At 35.3% G+C, this 21,793-nt stretch overlaps 2 protein-coding genes across 3 annotated transcripts in view; both read right to left on the reverse strand.

Annotated features, from left to right (window-relative positions):
• LOC108764598 (neural-cadherin) overlaps positions 1-3,378 on the reverse strand; it is a 151,599-nt gene extending 148,221 nt beyond the window's left edge. Inside the window, exon 1 of the mRNA XM_018512904.1 lies at positions 2,936-3,378. Within this exon, the coding sequence (XP_018368406.1) occupies positions 2,936-3,084 (149 nt within the window). The 5' untranslated portion in view covers positions 3,085-3,378. The remainder of the gene's footprint in view (positions 1-2,935) is intronic.
• Positions 785-21,793, reverse strand: part of LOC108764599 (neural-cadherin) — a 60,538-nt gene continuing 39,529 nt past the window's right edge. Inside the window, exons 2-11 of one of the 2 annotated variants that reach the window (XM_018512908.1) lie at positions 18,454-19,871; positions 17,269-17,277; positions 16,439-16,630; positions 14,674-14,920; positions 13,253-13,472; positions 12,767-13,043; positions 10,867-11,462; positions 9,747-9,893; positions 8,582-8,773; positions 785-1,255 (exon numbers count right to left, since the gene is read on the reverse strand). In XM_018512908.1, coding sequence (XP_018368410.1) covers positions 971-1,255; positions 8,582-8,773; positions 9,747-9,893; positions 10,867-11,462; positions 12,767-13,043; positions 13,253-13,472; positions 14,674-14,920; positions 16,439-16,630; positions 17,269-17,277; positions 18,454-19,768 — 3,480 coding nt within the window. In that variant the 5' untranslated portion in view covers positions 19,769-19,871 and the 3' untranslated portion in view covers positions 785-970. Of the gene's footprint in view, positions 1,256-7,042; positions 7,213-8,581; positions 8,774-9,746; positions 9,894-10,866; positions 11,463-12,766; positions 13,044-13,252; positions 13,473-14,673; positions 14,921-16,438; positions 16,631-17,268; positions 17,278-18,453; positions 19,872-21,793 lie in introns of those variants that run through there. The other variant, XM_018512909.1, reaches the window with a different exon arrangement.

Raw genomic sequence — 21,793 nt, forward strand, 5'->3', positions numbered from 1 at the left:
ACACGGGAGAGACGTCTTACTGACGTCGTGGTACGAAGAAATTAAATCTCGCTGCGCGGAATTGATTAAAGCACTCGTGAAACGATGAAAATAGCTTCATATCTGCGTGTTGAGATGCAGCAAAATGTTTCAAGAACATAATCCGCTTAGCGGAGTCTACATAATCGCATTGTTCGCAAGTGCGTTCACGTTTAAGCCGAAAAAGATAAAACGCCAACGCTAACGAAGCCGATATCTCGCGAACAGTAACATACCAGGTATATACGTGCACCGCGCCTATAAATATGCATACATTGGTGTGTCCTGGCCCGTTTGAATACGTCTCGCGTGTTTGTATAAATGCAAAAGACCCGAACAAGAGTGACTCCGAATTTGAAGCGATGGTTCCTACGCAGTGTTTCCCAGAAGGGGAACCTAGAATTCGCAAAATAGAATTTAGTTGAGATACTTATCTTGAAAAATATAGCCAAAGATTTTAATTGCTCTTGACATTCGCGGTAGTCAATACAAATCTAGTTACTTTCAGATATCTATAACAGAAATGATTTTGCTAATTTTTACCGTCATTTTATTCTCCTCCAAGCTAGGTGTTGTTTCTCTTTATTTGTTACTTCTCTTAGAATTCTCTTAAAATCGAAGTACCTCGATAACTGAACTTTACGTTACGAACTATCTCTCGCTAATCTGTTTCCAAGTTTCTCGATCCGCCAAGAACCATCGCTCTAATGTCCTGCGCCGAGGATCCTCCAATATTCTTCACGATCCTCGATCGTGCGTCCCCTGTACACTCGACATTCCGATCGTGTCTTCTACGAGTCAACCCTATATGCGAACATAAGTGTATACTGCGTATGCTTGCGAGCGAGCGAGCGAGCGAGTTAGTGGCGCGCGCCGCCTCTGCGAGTCATGACGCGTGTGTTGTGTGTATGAATGTGTTTGAGATGCGTGTAATGTGGATTCGTACACAATATCAATTAACGTGCACAAGAACAATACTGCCACGAGATTGCGTGCAGGGCGGGTTCGTGCAGAGAGCCGCACGGAGCATTGACAGTGTGACAGACCTGGCTTTAATAGACACAACTTTAGCCCCGACGGCCATGTTCTCTTTAATGTAGATCGGGCCATACACTACGTGGTCCCATACGGGCGGATTATTCGCACGGTCCACAACGTCAATCTGAACCTCCACCGTTCGCGACAAGGGTGGGTAGCCCCTGTCTTTGGCCATCGCCTCCAGCTTGTACGTCTCGCGCTACGGCCAGACCGCGTGTATAACAAACGGGAACAAAAAACAACGGTGTTAGTGTCAAGGCGCCAAGGCCCGTGGCAGGGGGAGAGTGCATGGTACATGTTGCTCCCCGTTGTTCTTTTCGAGAGAGGAGGGGAAGAAGCTTCTCTCTCCCTCGCGTCCGCTGGGCAGTCACTCGCGGACGCCCTGCTTCGGTTATCCGCCAACGCCTGGAAGGTTTTGGCGCGAGCGCGAGCTCGCATTATTCACCGCACCCTCGTGCCAAATTTGCACGTTCGGTGAGATTATAGCAAAAGCGCTCGCAATCGCGATTGCGATGCGTGGTAACGTGGTTCTCGAACAGTACGAGCTCCGGGTGACGAGCGGCGTGATGGACGATCGACGATCCGCAACCTGTATTTCTGCGCGAGAATATCGCAAAGGCACACTGCAGGTTCTCTCCCTACATCCTTGCTTAAACTATATGAGCACGCTAGAAACGTCTGTGGATCACCGCTCCGCCTTTCCGCATTTGCATAATTGTGGTTGTTATTGCGTATATTCGCTATGATCCGCGTGGTGGTCGCTGCGTCTTCGGAGTCTTTGAAGGAGCATGGTTCTTGTCACTCCTTGTCGAGTGATTTGTCGAGAGCCTGTTCAATTTTCAAGTAAAGTAAGTTTACAATTATGAAATAAACCTGTTATTACAGTAGTAAGAGATCTCTACAGATCGGTATCATTTGATGCAATTTGTAACAGTCCTGTAATTATCTGTTATCAATTTAGCTAGAAAACAAGAAGGTCTGATTACGTGGTACTTTAAGATCAATTTGAAGATAAAGATTTCTCTACGGTAGTATCCGTGTTACTGTTAATAAATTGAGAAAAACTATAATATATAAATCAGAATATATATTTTTTCATGAAAAGTTTCATAAATTTCCTATTTTACAAAAAAAATTATAAGGGAACTATTCAGCTATTCGAAAATTGTAATGTGATGTAATCAGGACAATCAGTTGTAAAACTACAATTTACTGATGATATTTAAAACTTACTCCACTTAGAAATTAAAAGACTCGATTATTTCCGAGTGATTTCTATCCGATTGAACCCTCGCTACCTTCAAGTATCGTCGAAGAGCGATCACCGCGGCTCGCTACAGTACATATTGGGAAAAGATAGTGGTAGCAGTATAGTAATAGTAGTTGTTGTAGTAATAGGAGAAGGAGTGTCCGCCAATCAGCGATCTACCGTGCCGCGCTTAACCATAAGTGCTTCCGCAACCAAAAAGAGGAACAAAAATAGCATGTTCTGTAAAAAGAGTGTGTCTAAAAAGAGAAATAGGTAAAGAAAAAGTGAACAAAATAGAGATTGAATGTTGTGATAGGATCGGAAAGAGAATAGGACAGAGGTAAAAAGAGAATCCAGAGAGTAATCCAGAGTGTATCAGAGAGTAAATCCAAGTGCATAAAGGAAATCAATGGGACAGAAAGACAAATACAATACGTAAGTAATTAAATGGGGAAGAAACAAAAAGAGAAAGAGATAATAAAATAAGTTTGGGGTGGTCAACAGATCAAAGAGAGAGAGAAAGAGAGAGAGAGAGAGTGAGAGAGAAAAAGAGAGATAGGAGGGATAGCACTGCATGGCACGGCACGGCATGTCACGTGTCTTGTCTCGGTCATGTCGTGGCATACAAACCTGGCTTTCACCGACGTCACTACAGTACCCACTGTGACATTTTCTTTGATGTGAATGGGGCCGTATACATTCGCATCCCACACAGGTGGTTTATTGTTTCTGTCTACGACGTCTAACTCAACGTCCACGTCTGCGGACAAGACTGGCATCCCTCTGTCGGAGGCCCGTACTCGCAGGCGATAGCTGTCACGCTAGTGGCAAAACATTGGGCCGTCAACTTATAGGACATTTTCTTTCGGGATTTTATAGTTGGCGGTTTTTTTTTGTTTTTGCGATTTTGTTTTCCGTTTCGTCACTCTTTTTACTTTTCTTTTCTTTCGTTTTTTTTTTTTATTCGTTTCTTTTCCGTTGGAGTTTACGAAAGAGCTAAAGGCGTCACTCGGCGTCGAGCGCGTCCATATGAGAAAGTACCCTCAACGGTCTTTCTTCTTTTTATTCGCGAGTGAAATTGAAACGGAAGAAGAAGAGAGAAAAAGACGAACAGATAGAAAAGATAGATAGAAAGAAAAACAGAGATAAAGGACCGTGCAGTCTCGTAGGTATCCTGGTGGACATGGGTGACTCCGCTGCGTGTTACCTCGGTGATAGATTTACTGCCTTCCTAACGTACAAATCCATTAATTTTCCTAATAATTTTTGCCCAATTTAATACAAGTGCATCGCTTATATAAGAACAAGGTTTACTGCAATGAACTCAAACATGCTGTGAGATAGTTTTTTCGTGAGTAATTACAAACGTACAGTGGCGTGATGATGACGGTGATGATGAAAATCATGATGATGATGATGATGACGATGATGATGATGATGATAATGATTGTGATGATAATGATAATAACGATGAAAATACTACATCGCCGACTTCTGTTGATTAACAAAGCAATGACAACATCGGTATAAACATTTAGTAATTAATTTTAATTAAATAAAATCAATTTAATTAAATCAAATTTAATTAAAAGTAGATTACGAAGATCGTAGACAAATGTAGACGATGTAGTTGGTATAGATGATACCTACCTGTCAAATGCATACGCTTGCATATTTGAGCTCATTGCTGTACTGATTGTATTAGTTGATTAATGCAAACACACTTTTATCAATGTGATGTTATTTGATTTAATTTGATTTTATGTCAACAAAGATATTTGATAATTGCATAACATAATATATCGCAAATATTAAATTAAAAAATCTTTTTCATGAAAAAATGCATTTTTAAAAATCATTGAATACTAGATGACTAGTTGATTGCATTAGATAAATGCTGTGCTTATCCGAGATAACACGAAAGCGGAAGATATACTAAATGTTTTAGAATTGCTTGCTTCTATCTATAGATTCTTCGATTAAATATATTTTATCTTAAGTTAAATTAATATTTTATCCTATTTTTATGAAATGCCTTATATTTGATAATTATGTAATGCTCTAGATTATAAAATTCTAGATTCTAAGATGTTCAAGTAAAATTTTACTTGAGAAACGACAAGATTTTTCGCATCTCACTATATTCCTAATTTATGAATGCCACTTGTCTTTAAATAATACAAATTCTTAGTAGAGTGTCTACAAGCATCAGAGAATCTATATTTAAAAAGTAGCAGATATTTCTAAACTATCTAGTATAATAAAGTGCAATAGCGGGTGAATAGTAATAGAAGATAAATATTAAAGTTATAAATATTAAAAGTTATATTAAATACTTGCATATCGTGAAAAATTTAATAAACGAAGATATAATAATCTAGAAAAATTAATAGAATTAAATTGAATTGAACAACTGAGTGAAAATTTAATTTTCAAAACTTAATCTTTAATACTTTAATGTAAAATTCTCGTCAACATTTTCTCTCTATTCACCCGCTGGACTTAAGGTAGTAAACATCGACATCACGATTTATGTTAATAAAAGCGCCGTATCATAACAATTATTTGGAAACCGATTATACAATCGGCATCCTTCGTCTCCAAGTGAACATTTGTTTGCGAATATTTGTTTATAATCGGGATCTTGCTATCTCATAAGATTTCTAGTAACGAAAACTATCAGCACTCTTCCTGGAACATTAAAAGTAATTATTGAAGCTGTTCCAGTAAAATGGAACTAGATCCCTGTACAGTAGTCAATATCCAACGGACGGTTTAATTAAATATATCACAAATAAAATATCTACATTTTAATCACAATTTCATTATAATAAATACGCTGATTAGTATTTTAAAAAGTGCTGCTATGTGAAGTACGATCACAAATGGTGCTATTACAAGCTAACGTAAAGTAATAAATAAAAACTCATCCTTATGTGATTTTAGCAAAGTAGATCGTATTTAGTGCACAATTAAATTAAAAAAATATTTATTACAGTATTATAAATTAATTTAATTATAACTCTAAATCTGTGTAATAATAAATTTATTTTAATTAAAGATCAATGTATTCAAGAATTTTTACATTAAAACTCCATCAAAATGTTAACTTTTAACAAAAAATAATATAATTTTTAAATTCCTTTATTTTTAAATAATTTAGGGGAAGATGAAATTTTTCTAAATTCAATATGTAAAGAAAATTTAATATAGAGAAGGATATCTTAGCTGTTTATATTAAAGTTTGTGCGTGTGTGAAACGTCCGTTGAATATTCACCGCGGACAAATTGACAGATCACTGGTGGCGCAGATCAGCACAATAAAGGCATCCTTCACCTACGAATACATACGAGACCAGGATGAAAGAGCGAAAATAGACAGCGCGGTAGCACGTGTGTATGTACATAAAAAATACATCGCGCGTGATACAAAGAGTTTCGAGAAATGCTCGAAAAGAAATGATTAGATATAAAAATATTTAGTAGAAATTGAGCAACAAGAAGAGAAAAAGAATAGAGCAGAATAGACAGATAGAAATAGAGAGAGAAAGAGAGAGTGACGTCTCCGAGTGACAACGATAACAACAGAGGCGAAAAATCATCGAAACTATAGAATGTTGAATAATCGAACGGAAAGGCGCTCTAGTATTAGCAACGAATATTATACTTTTCTTTTGCGCTGCTATAACAATGGTCACATCATGATGTGTCTCGATGCAAGGTGTGAAACACAAGAATATAGATCCTACTTACTGGAAAACAGCCCTTTTTTTTTTGTCATCATCAAATCCGAAGAAAGTAAATGGTGCAATGAACACAAACATAAACAATAAGAAGTTCAAATTAGTTTCTTTACGAAATCAACCAATGCAGGCATTTTCATGCAAGCGAGAATGCGATAAAGAGGCATCGGGAGACGAGGAAGGGAAAAAAAAGGGTGGGATGTATAGAGAGATTGGTGACAGAGGTTGGAAGGTTTTCGGGGGAGAGAGTTAAGACGGGGAGAAAAAAAAATTATGACGACCCCTCGTCTGATTCGTTCTCGTTAACGACACTCAAAAACCGATGGACGTTATTTCTGATCGTCGTGATAGTTAATCCGCACGTTTTCGGCTTTCCTTTCATTCCGTGATTACTTCCGTTCACTTTCATTCTTCCCGTTTTCACGACAGTGGTATGCCGCCCCAATCACAGAAGAAAAAATGTCACACCACGGACAGTTCTCTTATGATCTATACATATGTACACATATCTATACATTGGTAAACGCTCTCAATCAAAAATACTTTTCATTGTTCTTTTCCTTTTCTTTGTCAGTCACGTCGTGGTACACCGGGAGAGTGGGATGAAAATCGGGAAACGTCAGAGAAAGAAAGTATATTAGAGACAGAGAGAAAAGAAGTAGGAAGAGTGAAACGTAAAGAAAGATATGAAATATTAATTATTATGTTATGAACTAAAAGAAATAGTAATTAAACAAGGAACGCAGGCTTCGTTTAACATACAAATTAATTAAAATAGATAGATAGAAAAACTTATCAAACTTATAAAAGTAATCATAGCAGGCAAAATATTCAGGAAAAGTAATTATCGACATTACAACAAAATGCAACATACTGAAAAATATTTTTTGTACAAAAAGGAAAGAAAGATAATGAAATTTAGAAATTAAAGATAGACATAAGATAAAGATAAAGATAATATGAAAGAGTGAGAGAGAGAGAGAGAAAGGGCGAGGATGGATGTAGGAGCGAGAGCGAGATCCGTTCCTGTAAAGGAATCAAAAACACATTCATATAAAATATGCAAGCATTGTCAAAAATTGTTTATGTCTGATGCACCACAAAATGCGTAGAGGTTGAAGTACACCGTACGTGGGGCTCAAAAAATGTTGTTCCCACCTGCTCCTGGAAGTTCAAAAAACATCACTTCCCTTTTGAAAAACATTCACAATTAATAATGTTAGTTGATTAATTAAAGATCATTAGTTTCCTCCGAACGTTTCCATCTCTTTTGTCATGTCTCTTATCATTGTTTTGCATCTTTTCCTTTCCATTTTTTTCCCGTTTCTCCACAACGCGTAACACGTACAAAAATCACATATATCCTTTTCTTGGCTACTTTTGGGAAAAGTATGAAAAGTGCACACGTTCACGTTCGATCGGCCGTGCACACGCACGTACGGGCCGATCCGCACGCGTCTTTTTTTTTTTTTTGTTGCAAAATCACACGGGTCGGCATTTTGCAACTCGCCAAATTGATCGAAAATCATGATTGGCGTCGCGGCATAAAACTGGAAAACGCGGGCAAAACGAACGGCGAACAAAAGAAATGAAGTGAAGAGAAAAAGAAGGACGGAAAAGAAAAAGTATGTACGCGCGCGTTATTTTTTTTCTTTTTTTTTTTTTTCGACCGCTCATACGTAACTCGACGACCGATTTTCGATGAAAAGTGAATGAAAAAACTGGACAAGAGGCTTCTTTTGGAATCATTTAAAAAGGTACTCGCGCCGCGAGTATGTTCTCAATAGAGAGAATGAGAGAGACAGAGAGAGAGTGTTTTGTTGCAAAAATAGCCCGAACGGTCGATCGATTCAGGTACATGAAGCGTTTGAGGAAATCAGGCATAGCTAAGTATTTACCATAGTGAACACATTGTGCATATCAATGGGAATTAAAAAGTTCTATACATGTGCCGTAAAAAGGAAACTCATTTCGTTGCATATTAGTGATGAGAGAAATAATTGCCGACCAAACGTATATTAGTATACAAGTTTATCCGCTCAGCAACAAAACGGATTCGTGTTAAATATAACGTAAGTCAACGCAAACGTACAATATATCGGCAGAAGGTGTACACTCAAGTTTTATATTTATACGAGATCATATATATATATATACGTATATATGTATATATAAATAGATATAATATACTACGTATATAGCCTACATATTCCTGGGACACGCGACACTTGTTCGGGACGAGTAGAATCCGCAGGATATCATTCTTGAAAATGTCGCGAATAATATTATATGTATTTAGTTAAAGCACCAAACATTATTGCGCGCGTTGTCAACATCGCGGGATGGCTTATATTGCTGAGATTTTCGTTTCCCGTAGTATCCAGTGTATCTGAGAGCAAAAGAAGCTGGCAAGCCGCAAAGAAAAATTGCAAGCCTCGCCCACGAAAAAGTGGGTGTGTTCCAGGAAAACGATGCTGTCCATACTGCTAAAGAGAGACGATATGTAGATCAGCGATTTAATGAGGATACTCACGTCTAGGGGTTTCTTTAATACGATCCAACCAGACTCTGGTTGGATCTCAAAGTATTCCAGATTCTGCTCGTTGTTGGGTGAGCTCAGCGAGTACACGATTGCACCGTTGTTGTCAGCATCCTCGTCGGATGCCGACACTCTTAATATGTTTGTTCCAATGCTCGCGTCCTGCTTCACGTTTTCCACATACCTCTGCGGAAGGATAAAATATGTTTGATACGTCAATTCGATATTTTTAGAGATATCGTGAGATATTTAGTTACATCTGTTTTATAAAATACAAATACAAGGTATACGTAGTTACTTCAGATCGAAAATTATAAAATATTCAGTTTCAAAATTAATTAACCCTTTGGAGCAGACATCTATTGAACCCACTTAATTACAAATCTTTGTCAGAAATGTCAAACAATTCAATTTTCTTTAGACTACATTTACAAACTTAAATTATTCTTATTAGAGTATACTTAGTATTCAATTATAAATTTCTTTGTCAAAATGTTAAACGATTCAATTTTCTTTGTGTTATATCTGCAAATTTGAATTACCCCTATTTAAATATATTTCTTTTTATACGAATTTTATGATATTTTATTAATTTCCGTGAAATTTTTTTTAATAATACCTTTCAAATAATGTAAATTAAGTGGGTCTTTCAGATCCATCAGTAACTGTGTTATATAGATTTTTACGTTAGCTTCGGAAAATTAAACAATAGTTGTTTCTCACGAAGCATTTCTTTTTATTTGATATAGCGGAATTTTATTGACTAAAAAAATATGGCAGGTAACTCAAATTCTTCTCAAATGTTCACGTAACGAGCGTGTTTGAAATAGAAATGAGCCGAGTCCATAATTTACGAGATCCACTTTAGATATGGCTTCGTGTTGTGGACTTAACAAATTATGGACTTGTTCTCCGTTTACTATACAAATTCTCTGTACGTATATTAAATTGATGTAGGGCAGAATGTATGTACTTTGATCGAGTAAACGCGATAAAACTAGTCCAAAGTTACTTCGCGAATATTCTTGAGTTACATGCATCGATGCATAACGCACTGATGGTGGCTTCGTCACGCTCAGTCTTACTTCCGGACATCTGCTGCAGCGTTTCTAACCCGTATGGCTTCCTAAATGCTTGCCTTAAGGTAAAGTGTACCCACCTGTCGGTCAAACAACGGCGGGTTGTCGTTCACGTCCGTTATTTCGACGGTAAATGAGCAAACACCTTCCAACGAAGGTTCACCCTGATCCGTCGCCTTAACGGTGACGGATACAAATTTTCCATCGTCGCCTTCGCGATCAAACACCTAGAACAGTCGTGTTTGTCACTAAATGCAAATACATAACGAAATCTTAATATTTACAATATCTACGAACAGTTTGCAATATAAAATTTTAAAAATTGTCGCGATAGAACAGAAATTATATAGAAAAAATTGCTGTTATAGGAAATAATAGTAAACTATATGATTAAATCAACAACTGATCAAGTTTTATTACATTTTTAGAGGAGCACAAACTTTATATTCCAGAATTTCCTGTTCACACTTAATATAATTAACAGAATGTATATAAGTATATATTCTCTATTATTTTTGATAGAAAGAATGGTTGCGCTTGCTGGTTGCTAAACCGTTTTTGCAGTATTAATTATCATGAGTTTCCTATATAATTGTTTTAATTTTCCAATAAAATTATTTTCAGATTTGTGTATGTATATCTAAATTTTTATAAATATTTAATAAAAATGTAAATAATGAAATAGGCATAAAAAGCGAAAAGTAATAGAAATGTATAAAAATGACTTACAAATAGATATATTATTGCAATATCTGTTTGTTAGAAATCTTTATGGATTCGCGGCACGAACAGCAATTAGAATTAAGTGCTTTGCATGCTTATCGTTCGGTCTACGATACGTACAAAAGATGGAAAAGTAGAGCTAGAGTTAACGATTGTTAGATGTTTTTTAATGTGTTCAGAATACTAAATGCACTCTCCAACGCGAATTGCATTCGTATTATCTTTTTAAAACTGATACATTCTGATATAGTCAACGCAATTTTATGGCTTTATCAAACGTTACTTCAGGTCAAATGTAAAACTCGGAATTAAACTTGTACGTTTTGCGTAACTATATTAAAATGAAGTGCAATAATCAAAATTAAAACGTAGAATCAATAGAAAAATAAAGTATCGAAAAATGTAATATTAAATAGAGATATTTATTAAAATTTCATGAGTAAAAAACAATATTAAAAAGACAATCATTAATTGTACCTTATTAGTCAAAACCTGGCCAGTTTCTTCATCAACGGTAAACTTTGTGCCCTTCTGATTAGGCTGTTGCACGATCGAATACTTGACTTGTCCGTTGACACCCTTATCCTCGTCAGTCGCCTGTACCTTGATAACTGTGCTACCATTTGGTGCACCTTCCTCCACCTTCGGATAATACATCCCGCAGTCCTTGAAGACCGGTTTATTATCGTTCACGTCAGTTATAAAGACAACGACAACCGCGGTGCTAGTGTGAATGGTTTTATCGCCATTTGGACAACACGCGCCGTCGTCCAAGGCAGTGACGTTTAGCTCGTATTTGTCCCGATCCAAAGAGATCTCTTTCCCGTGAAGACGAATCACACCCGTGATCTCTTCAATTACGAATTGCCCCGACGTGGTGTTCCCGCCGACAAATCGGAACCTCACGTTATCGCCGTCTTTGTCAGAAGCTACCACGGTGGTGACCAGAGTATTCGGTCCGGCGTTCTCGTCGACGTTAGGCGTGTAAACCTGCTGGGAGAACTTTGGCTCTTCATCGTTTTTATTCTTTGTGTATATCCGCACTGTCGCCGTGCCAGTCTTTGATGGTTCGCCTGAAAAGCACGGTCGTTTAATTATTTATTAAACATTTGGATCTCTGGCGGAACTAAGTTCCTGATTAACAATAGTACGACGTTTGCAGAAAACATAAGTGTAAAGCCTAATCTACAATGTGCTCTTTTCTTACTTTCTCTTGCTTTTTTCTTTTTTTTTTTATGATTTTCTTTCTTTAGAAGAATCGTGTTTCTTGTCACGTGTTTCTTGTCTCTTCCAAAGTTTGTCAACTTTTATCTCAGAAAATAAAGAAACAGAAGAAAAAGTAAATAAGCAAGAAGTATAAAAAATAATTAAAAACAAAATCAGGACACAAAGCACACATATTATAGATTAGGCTTTATCAAGAAATATACATAAATTTTTAATGTATTTAAAACGATGCAAATCGCGAACATAACGATGTATTGATTTAAATGATACGATCGCAGCATAGTAACTTAAATAATTGAATTCAGGATGTGATACGCATATCAAGAAATATTTACTGCGACGTCAAATTTTCCGATATGAAATACATTCATGGATGCGCAATAAATAAAAGCGCACGTGTTATTCGTGCCAATTCGGCCGCTTTATTTCCAATTAAGCCACGACTTGTTTGTAAACCACCCCGCATTCTCACTGTATATATGCAAATAACGCGAATTCGCGTCTACAGATGTGAGCTTTATCTCACGCCCGTGCGACGCGAGACGAGAATTTGAAGCTCGTTTGAAAACCAAATCCGTGAGATTTAGCCGCTCAGGCTGATCCTCGGCTTGCTGACGGAACGCTATAAAGGTCGATTTCTACTTTCTACGTGTCCAAATCGCCGGATAACACGAGCAACGATTTCACGATATTTGAATTTCTTAAAGCGAGGCTGAGAGATATCGAAGAATTTTAATGATCATCCACGGATGTGATCCAATGAAATACAATAAAAATAACAAGTTACACTGTGTATACATTAGATTCGATTAATCGCGAACGAAAAAGAAACAAAAATGGGTGATTAACACTTAAAAGTGCCGTTCATTATGGACCGTTTCTATTTTTTAGATTAATATTGTATTTTGTGTGTAAAAGATAAGATTTTAAAATTTTTTAATTTTTCAATAATTATGTCTTTTATGTCAAAATATTTTTTTTCTTTCTCTGTCTCTCTCTCACCACTTTTTTAATAGTAATTTATTCCCTTGGTTCGTTTAGCGAGTAAGAAACGTTGGTACTTATTTTTACTGTTAAGCCAAAACGTATATTTTTTTATAATTAGAGTTACGCTATAATCCAAGCATATTTATTCTTTCAAGTGACTTACCTTTATCTTTAGCAGTAACGATGAATTCGTAATAGGCATTATTGTTGTCTGCATCGAGCTGTTTATTATTGACAATAATACCATTTGAATCCACACTGAAGTGATCGTCTGATACTAAATATTCTATTTCCGCGTTTGCTCCTGAATCGGCGTCAGTTGCTTTAACTTTCAGTATATTCGTGCCCAACGGAATATCCTCATCGACGTTGTGAGCTTGATAATCCGGCAATTCAAACTTAGGGGCATTATCATTTACATCCGATACCCGAATTGTTAGCTGAAAATCGAATAAAAAATCGTAAGATATGATTATAACAGTGAATCGTTAATTCGACATTTAGTTCAAAATAATCAACAAGTAAAGAGAAATGATTGTATATCATGTTTATATGTAGATTTTGGCGTGTGCTATATTTTTCCGAGGGAAAGGATTGTTATTCTTCGTGAAAACACAACAAAGTTCGAGAGAAACATAAATTTAGTTACCTCGACTGATGTTGAGAAACCGCCGGAGTCCTCCGTGGCCGTCACTATCAGAGAATAAATGTGGGGCTGCCGTAGATCCTCAAAATCTAGTTCTTTCGCAAGTTTTACAATTCCAGAAGTCGGGCCGATGTTGAATGTACCCGCTGCCCCTTGACCTTGTGCTTTCAGTGTGTAGCGTATCTCTCGATCGGCGAACGACTTGGCTTTCACCGATATTATACTGAAAAGTTTGAACATGTGACATTCATATCCCCCGCGAGCTTGATAGATTAGAAAAAGCAGAGTTATGATATGGAAAAAAAAGTTTGAGAAGTCTTGATTATTATTTGTCACGCAACTCGGTCGAATTTAGATCTAACTTCGAAAAGTCAACTAACCCGAAGACAAACAGTTTCGATAATAAAGTGGGCTAAAGTTAAATAGTTACGATATTCATGCAAGCAATCTTACACAAATAATGTCATTGAGAGCAAATAAACAATGTTATGGCAAACTGGACATGGAAAAATAATCATAAAAATAGCAAACAAAACAGAAATTTATTTATATTCTGTAAACAGCTAATTTTGGAAAGAAAGATTAAATAGTTTATATTTCTTGTAACATTTTTATTCCTCTAGAGCTGACGTCAAAATCTATAACATCATAGTTGCTGACGCTATGGGTCTGTGAAATTCATTTAATTTATGTTGACTAAAAGGCATTAATTAATTCCAAGGAACCAAAATGACACTGAAAGAAATGTGTATGAATAATTATAATTTTATATAAAAAAATTATAGTTATTTATACGAAACATTTTTTTCAGCGCATAATTTGTATAAAAAAGGAAATGTGTAAGTGAATACTAATTGTAAGTTTATTTTAATAATACTAATTCGAATTTGTAGATGTAGTATAAAAAATATAATTGAATTGATTCTCTCTCAATACTCAGCTCCGGAGGATAAATATAAACTATCCGGAGGATAAATAAAAATTATATTTTTATAAACAGAAAGCACTATTACAAAAAAATAGCTTTCTCGAAATGCGCTATATCGGCTATATAATTTACAAGAATTTACGATAGAAACAAAACGAAAAGAATTGTTTTACTGAAATATCTAAAAATTTAGCTATATAAAGAGAGATCAGAAAATAATTTTATTTGAATCATCAAAACAATTATACAGGATGTCTAAATTGGCTGCTAGAATATTAAAACTTTTTGCAGCATTGTCATCAACACTTACCTAAGTGTATAATTATTTTGATGATTCAACAAAGTTATTTTCGAATTTGTATCTAACTGAATTTTTAGATACTTTAGTAAAATTATTCTTTCTATACATTATCTTGAAAAAAAAATATAGGCCGCTCTTTTAATAAATACGAACAGAAAGAATTAATTCGTTCTTGAAATAGACTTGCGAACTAACTCGGAGTCTTTCTTCTGGTTTTCCGGTATCTCGGCCTCGTACGCCGTCATATAGAACTGCGGTGCGCGTTTTCCACCGACGATCGATAGTCTCTCCTCAGGAGTCGACTGGAAACGCCTCTCGTCGATACGGCCGTTCTGATCCTCAGCTTTCACGTAAAGGACATACTCCATATCCAGCTGGAAGAGATCGGTACCTCGAGTACGTACTACTCCTGATCTCTCGTCGACCTCAAAGCGACCGCCAGCTGCGTGCAATGTGATTAATTAATTAATTAATTAAAGGAATCAGTTAGGATACATCATCTCCGTTAGTTACGCCAATGAAAATCTTGTAATGTACCAATATTGATTGCATTCTAATTATATTACGATTTCTAGTTTTCATTTATTAGGATTAGAATTAAATTGCATTGTAATTATATTATGATTTCTAGTTTTCATTTATTTAGAATTAGAATTCAAATTAAATTAAATTTCGATTAAAATAGTAAGCAAATCCATACATAAATCTAAAGTTGGGCATTTGCAGAAAAGCAAATGAAAAAAACAGTCAATTTTAAATGTCATCATATTTAAGTTCGTCACTTCATTAATTACTGAGCGTGCATTAATAACACAGAATGGATTTATACTTCATATTCATGCCGCGAAATAAAAATTGTTCATGATATCGAAGCATTTAAGCAGAGAAAGCACTCGGTGTAATGGCGTCATTACTATATAATCTTATAAATTGCAGAATGTGATACTAGGTCGACGTTGCAATCATCTGGTGCATTTTCAATGAAAACAATGCACAATTTTACGCCGATGCAATGCATGTAGATTAATAATTAGGCCGTACCGCCATCGTTCTATATGTGGCGTTTGTTAAATTCGACATATATTTCTCTTATAATTAATGAAACGTTCAATCGACAATTGGATATTCTCCCATTTAATGAAAAATTTAGCACCAAATTCTCAATTAATGTTTTACTTATACAAACGAGACAATTACTCTTTTTAATTGGTTATTAGTAATGTAGCATTTATCAAGAGCAAGCTTTTATATATTTTTTGCCGATATGAAAATTAATTTTTCTCTGCAATAAGATAATGAAATGTACGTGGAATACATAATTTATATGTATAATAATAAATATGCATAATGATGTTTGTTATCAATTACTCTTAAGTTATAAGAGTAATTGAGGAAACACTCTTTCTATTAATTATTTTTTGGTGATATGTAATTTAATATTTTTACAAAAGTTAATTGATAGAACTCGATTATTATGAGAAATGAGCTTTATAATTATTACATTTACAAATCTAAAATTAATACATGTATCCATAAGACATAAACAGTATAAAATACGGACGTAGATATGAAACTGGAATGAATATTTCATATAAAATGTTTTTAATTACATATCTTCATATTAAACTTTTCTTTCGTGAAATCATCAATCGTTAAAGCAAAGATTTATTAAATTTTGTTTCAATGTATGTACGTACGATATGGATATTGGAAATGATTTCCCTTTTCCATCCAGTTTTTCAAGTGTAGCATAAACTCAAAAATAATTTACGTCAGTATTGCTTAAATATTAATTTAAATGGATTATCGAGTTCCTAGAAAATTTACGTATTCCACGTGCGTTTTATTTCTTTTTATCGAGATTAAGCTCGCTCTTTATTATATATATTACCAGCGACACGCTGAACGTACAAGTTAATGTTCGAAATATCGAATCTCGATTACTCGTGGCATTACGTACTTCGATCTCGTACGATGAAGTAATGGATGTTGTGGTCGGTGTCAGGATCCCTGGCTTGAAGGGTGAACACGTGAGTGTTCGGCGGTGCGTTCAGCTGGACGACCGTTTGCATCGGTAGTGGCCGATTAATGAAATACGGAGGCTCGTCATTCACATCCTTCATGTTGATGATGACGCGCTGATTGTCGGTATCTATAACGTCACATCGATTATCGCGTACACGTAACAGCCACGCGAATGCATTAACAATGTAGAGCAGCGTTGCTGGTACGCCACTTGCGTGTTGCGAAATTTTAATCTTTATTGCAACTCTGTTTCAGTGCTTATTTTTTAATGGAACACTCTGAAGATTAATGACCTCAATGCGAATCTGTATTTAACCACACAACGAAAGTAAATCGTGTTATATTTTTTTTATTATGCTTTACGTGAGAGATACTAAATTAGATTTTGTAAGGAAATATGTTGTTTGGAAGAAATTTAATTACATAGTATATTGCCTGTACGTAGTTATTTTCTTTCAAAATGAGAGATTCAATTAGAATTCAACAATATTCCTCTTTCTTTTTTATACAAATATATATTGTATATATTCCCAGTTTTTCATACACAAATAGCGTTCGTAGCAGTGCTGAGTGATAAACAGAAATTTATTTTGTAATATCTAAAGTGCTACTCAAAGCGTGAGCAATAAGAGTGCGCTTCTATAAAAGTCTTTTGAGAGACATGAAAGTGCAATTTGAAAGCAATATAAGATACAGTAATGTTTGACTTATGTGTTTAATATATTATAAAGTAGGTGAAATATATATACAGAGATTGATACTTACATTGAAATCCTTTGGAAACCGATGATGCAAGAAAAGAGAAGAGCTACAATTATTATTAGTAATATATACTTGCAAAAAATATTTTTCCTGAGATCCAGCAGACAGATATGGCAATAAATATTTGGTAACAATTTGCGATTACATAATTTAATTCATAATATGTAGATAAAATATATAAATTCCTTATTATTTGTATATTATAATTATATACACACATTTTATATTTTCCAAGTAATTAATACACGACAATAAAATGTGAATATTAGAAATGAATAAAAAGAAAACGTAGAAGGTATATCCTTAAATATTTATTGCCATATATTTATTTAATCTCGCAAATTTCTGCAAAATATAATATTTTTTATCTTGCTAAAATATTCTTATCAACACAAAAAGAATTATTTTGCTGAAATAAAAATTTAAAAATTTAGCTAGACACACATTTGAAAATAATTTTGTTTGGACTATCCAAATTATGTAGAACGCTCAAATTCGTTGCTAGAATATTAAAACTTTTTGCAGCAATTTCGTCAAGTGTTTAAGCGTTTCGTATAATTATTTTCGTGTCCAACACAAAATTATTTTCAGATCTATATCTAGCTAAGTTTTTAGATTCAGCAAAATCGTTCTTTTTGTGCATGCTCGAAATTACATAAAACGAGAGATACCACACCCTAAATAGAGTCCCAATGACAGAGCATGAAAAGAAAAGCGTGTGTATAAGAATGGGCCATGAAATGTGCCAGAGTTGAGACTATTGTTATGCATTAATTATCGAAATAAAATTTTACCATCATAATATGGGCACGGGACACCGGGTGGATATCGCACGCACGGTTCTATACATGCAGAAAATACCGAAGCAAAAATTAATTAAACAATATAAAGATTATAAAAAGATATTTGTATTTAAATACTATAAATTATATAATATAAAATATCAAAAGCGAAATTATGCAAAATAAGTATTTTCCAGAAAATGTATCTTCTCCATAACGATAAAATCAAATTGATTAAAATATCAAAAGCGAAATTATGCAAAATAAATATTTTCCAGAAAATGTATCTTCTCCATAACGATAAAATCAAATTAATTAAAATGTATACAGCAACATTTGTTCGCTAAAAATTGACATCAAGATCGGAGGATTTAGATAAAATTTGAAAAATTCTTTGTGATAGTACCTGTACCTGTGTTCGTTATAGTAACCCAAAAGTCAATGGTCTTCTCTGGGCCCAACTCTTCGTAGTCCCATTTCTGTTTGACCATCACAGAACCATTGGCGCCCACGGTGACCCACTTGTTCTCGTCTCTTATCTTATAGGTCTCCTTCTCATTTTCCTTCTCTAGATAAAATGCGATCTTGCCCTCGATATTTCCATCCGCCTCTGTGAAGTCGACTTTCTTTGTCGGTCGCACTGCTCTAGTGACCCTTCTCTTTTCTATACGATGCACTTCCGGTGGATCATCTGATTCTGAGGTGAGGAACCTCACGATAACCTTGGCCGGTTTCTCAGTGCTGCGGCTCGGTGTGTGTAGGTCGTGCGCTTCAACGATCAACTCGCATTCCCTATCCTGCTCCGGATTGACTTCCGGCTCGCCGGTCAGCAACAATTCGCCGGTCTGTGGTACGACGATCAGTAGGCTACTAGGCGTGACCAACTTGTACGCGACCTTGTCCCCGTCGGCGTCCTTGGCCGTGACTTTGCCCACAGTGGAGAACCTTTTCCAACCGGGTTGCGCCACGTTACCTTTGCGCAAGGTGTCCAAATTCGTCGGTCTGATCTCGAAAATATACAGCTCGCGTTCGAAGATAGGACTATTGTCGTTCTGATCTAGCACGTGAACGATACCACTGATCTTCGAAGTGCTGAGGAAATGACCATCCGATGCGTGTATCACGACGGTATAGATACCGTGAATCTCGCGATCTAGAGGTTTCGCGGTGACCACTCTGACGCCCTGCATCTGGTTCTTCAGGGTGAGATTGAAGCCGGTGTCGTTGGATTCGGTCTTTCGCAGAGCAAAGGGACGTTCGCCATTGTTATCCGGCAGGATCTTATAGTGAACCGGAAAACTGCCGCGTGCCCGCAGAACTGGAAACCCATCTATCCTCGTTCCAACCGGTGAATTCTCCGGTACTTCACCCTCACCCAGACGGTCATGCGAGAAGGTCAGCATGTTTCGGCGATTGATGACATAGAGGTGAAGGTCGTGGGTCTGCGTGCCGTTGGCCAGTTCCTCCAGAACAATCAGGTTCACGGAGCGATCCACCAGCGGCGTCAGGTCCGACGTCGTCATCACCAGGCCGTTACCCAGCACAGTGAAGTACTTGGAGAAACCGGTCTCCAGAAGACGGAAATTGGAAGCGCGACTTGCGTCGCGCCGGAATTGCGTCACCTCGTAACCGGGGTAGACATCGTGCGGCAACACGGCTACCTTGGCATAGATGACGGAAGTAATTGCCAGTAGGAAGACGATGACTTGTGCACGCAACATCCTGCTCTGTTTGTACTGCTCTCCCACTCTCTATCTTCTCTGTCTCTCTCTCTTTCTCTCAGTACGCCAGGTACCTTTACTAGAGCATCAGTGTCGATGCCAACTGAAAACAGATTACAGAGAAAATTGTTAGTCAAGCAAAATGAAATATGATAAATGAACATAAAAACTATAACGCTCGAAAAATAAAATACTGTAAAGTTTTTATGAAGAAGATGCTGATAGAAGAAGAATAAAAAATTAATAATATTAAGATGTCATTTAATTAAAAAATTTTCGCATTTTTTTATTTAAGAAACAGATTATTTAAAATGTGCCATGCATAATGTATCACAAGAATATGTTACGTTTAATTAACTTTATTTATTACTTAAATATTATATAATTATAAATATGAATTTATTATTATTATATAATTACTATTTCAATTAATATATCTGTTAATATGTATTATGAGGAAAGAAACTTATTTTATTACTTAAATATTATATAATTATAAATATGAATTTATTATTATTATATAATTACTATTTCAATTAATATATCTGTTAATATGTATTATGAGGAAAGTTTGTCTAATATCTGGAAATCTTTTGATGAATAATAGGTAGACTATAAGCTACGCTATTTGTAACATTTTGCGTTGACAAATATGTGTATGTGAATTCATTGAAACAGATGAATTAACGTAACGATAATGAGGCCATGATGGCTAATGCCTGTGTTTAAGCGGTTCTAGTGATTTTGGATGCATTTTCAATTATTGCATTTGGAATTTGAACAGCCGGAGCCGTAAATTCATTACGCGTGGACAATTTACTCGCACATCCTCTGACTCTATGACGACATTTATATTATATTCGTGTGCAATTACACGCATGTCGGCCACAACGTGAGAAAGCCCTCGTATAACGTCATTAACGTGCCTCGCACAAAAGCTCATGACCCGTGTTACGTATCGGAAGCAACGTAGCAAATTAACCTTAATTTTATTTTCGATCGAACACTGCCTATACATGACCATAACGTGCATTTCATACAGTCACTTCCTAACATAGCTTGTTGTGAAATGTATCGAGTGCTTCACAACAAGAACATTTTTAATTCTTGAAAAAGAGATATATTAGAAAAATATTAATTAATAAAATTTAAAATCAATAATACTTACTTCATTTAAGGGCCGATTGTTCCATTTTGGATAAACTACGTGGTAATTTATCTAACGAATAAACAAAAGAGTAAGAGCATAAGAGTAAGAGAATTAGAGAATAAGCTGAAGTTTATCAAAAAATGGAACAATCCAGCTTTAAAGTTAAGAAATTTAAAGAGAGACATTAGGAAAATATTAATTGATAAAATTCAAAATAAAATTTATTTTGATGTTGCATTTGTTGTAATTTGAAGAATGTAGAAGAATGTAGTTGAAAAAGTTTTTTTTCGACGAATTAAACAGCAACATATTAATGTATAATATTACAATACATATCTATGTAACTTATTTTTTAACCTGTCACTCGATCGCAAAAATGGAATGTTGATTTATTTTATTTAAAATAGATAATATTATCTTCTTAATTGTATTTAAAAAAATTTTTCTTATCACGATTACATAAATTTTATTTTAATGCTACTACACGTAATATGATATAAATAGCGGGCGGCTCTCGTGGAATCTAATATGATCTCATATATCTTTTCGAAATGCGACTATCTTAATCTTGCGCTTTATATTCAATTACGGTAGCACTATTGTTATCATTTGTATAAAATCCGCATTGCACGAAGCGGCTTACAATTTCAGAATTATGATAATACTCCGGAAAAGAGGAAACAACGTAATTCTAAAGATAAAGATAAAGCCGCGTGTATAACAGTGCAAATTGAACAATATGAATGATAATGTTTCCACATTTTATAAGCTTATTATTAATATTTTGTCTTGCTTATATTTCAATTGAAATTGAAAGAGAATAGAATATAAAATAAAATTAGCATTGTTTAAGACAGTTGTTTGTAGAAATGATA

Source organism: Trachymyrmex cornetzi, unplaced genomic scaffold, assembly GCF_001594075.2.
Source record: "Trachymyrmex cornetzi isolate Tcor2-1 unplaced genomic scaffold, Tcor1.1 scaffold44, whole genome shotgun sequence".
NCBI lineage: Eukaryota > Metazoa > Arthropoda > Insecta > Hymenoptera > Formicidae > Trachymyrmex > Trachymyrmex cornetzi.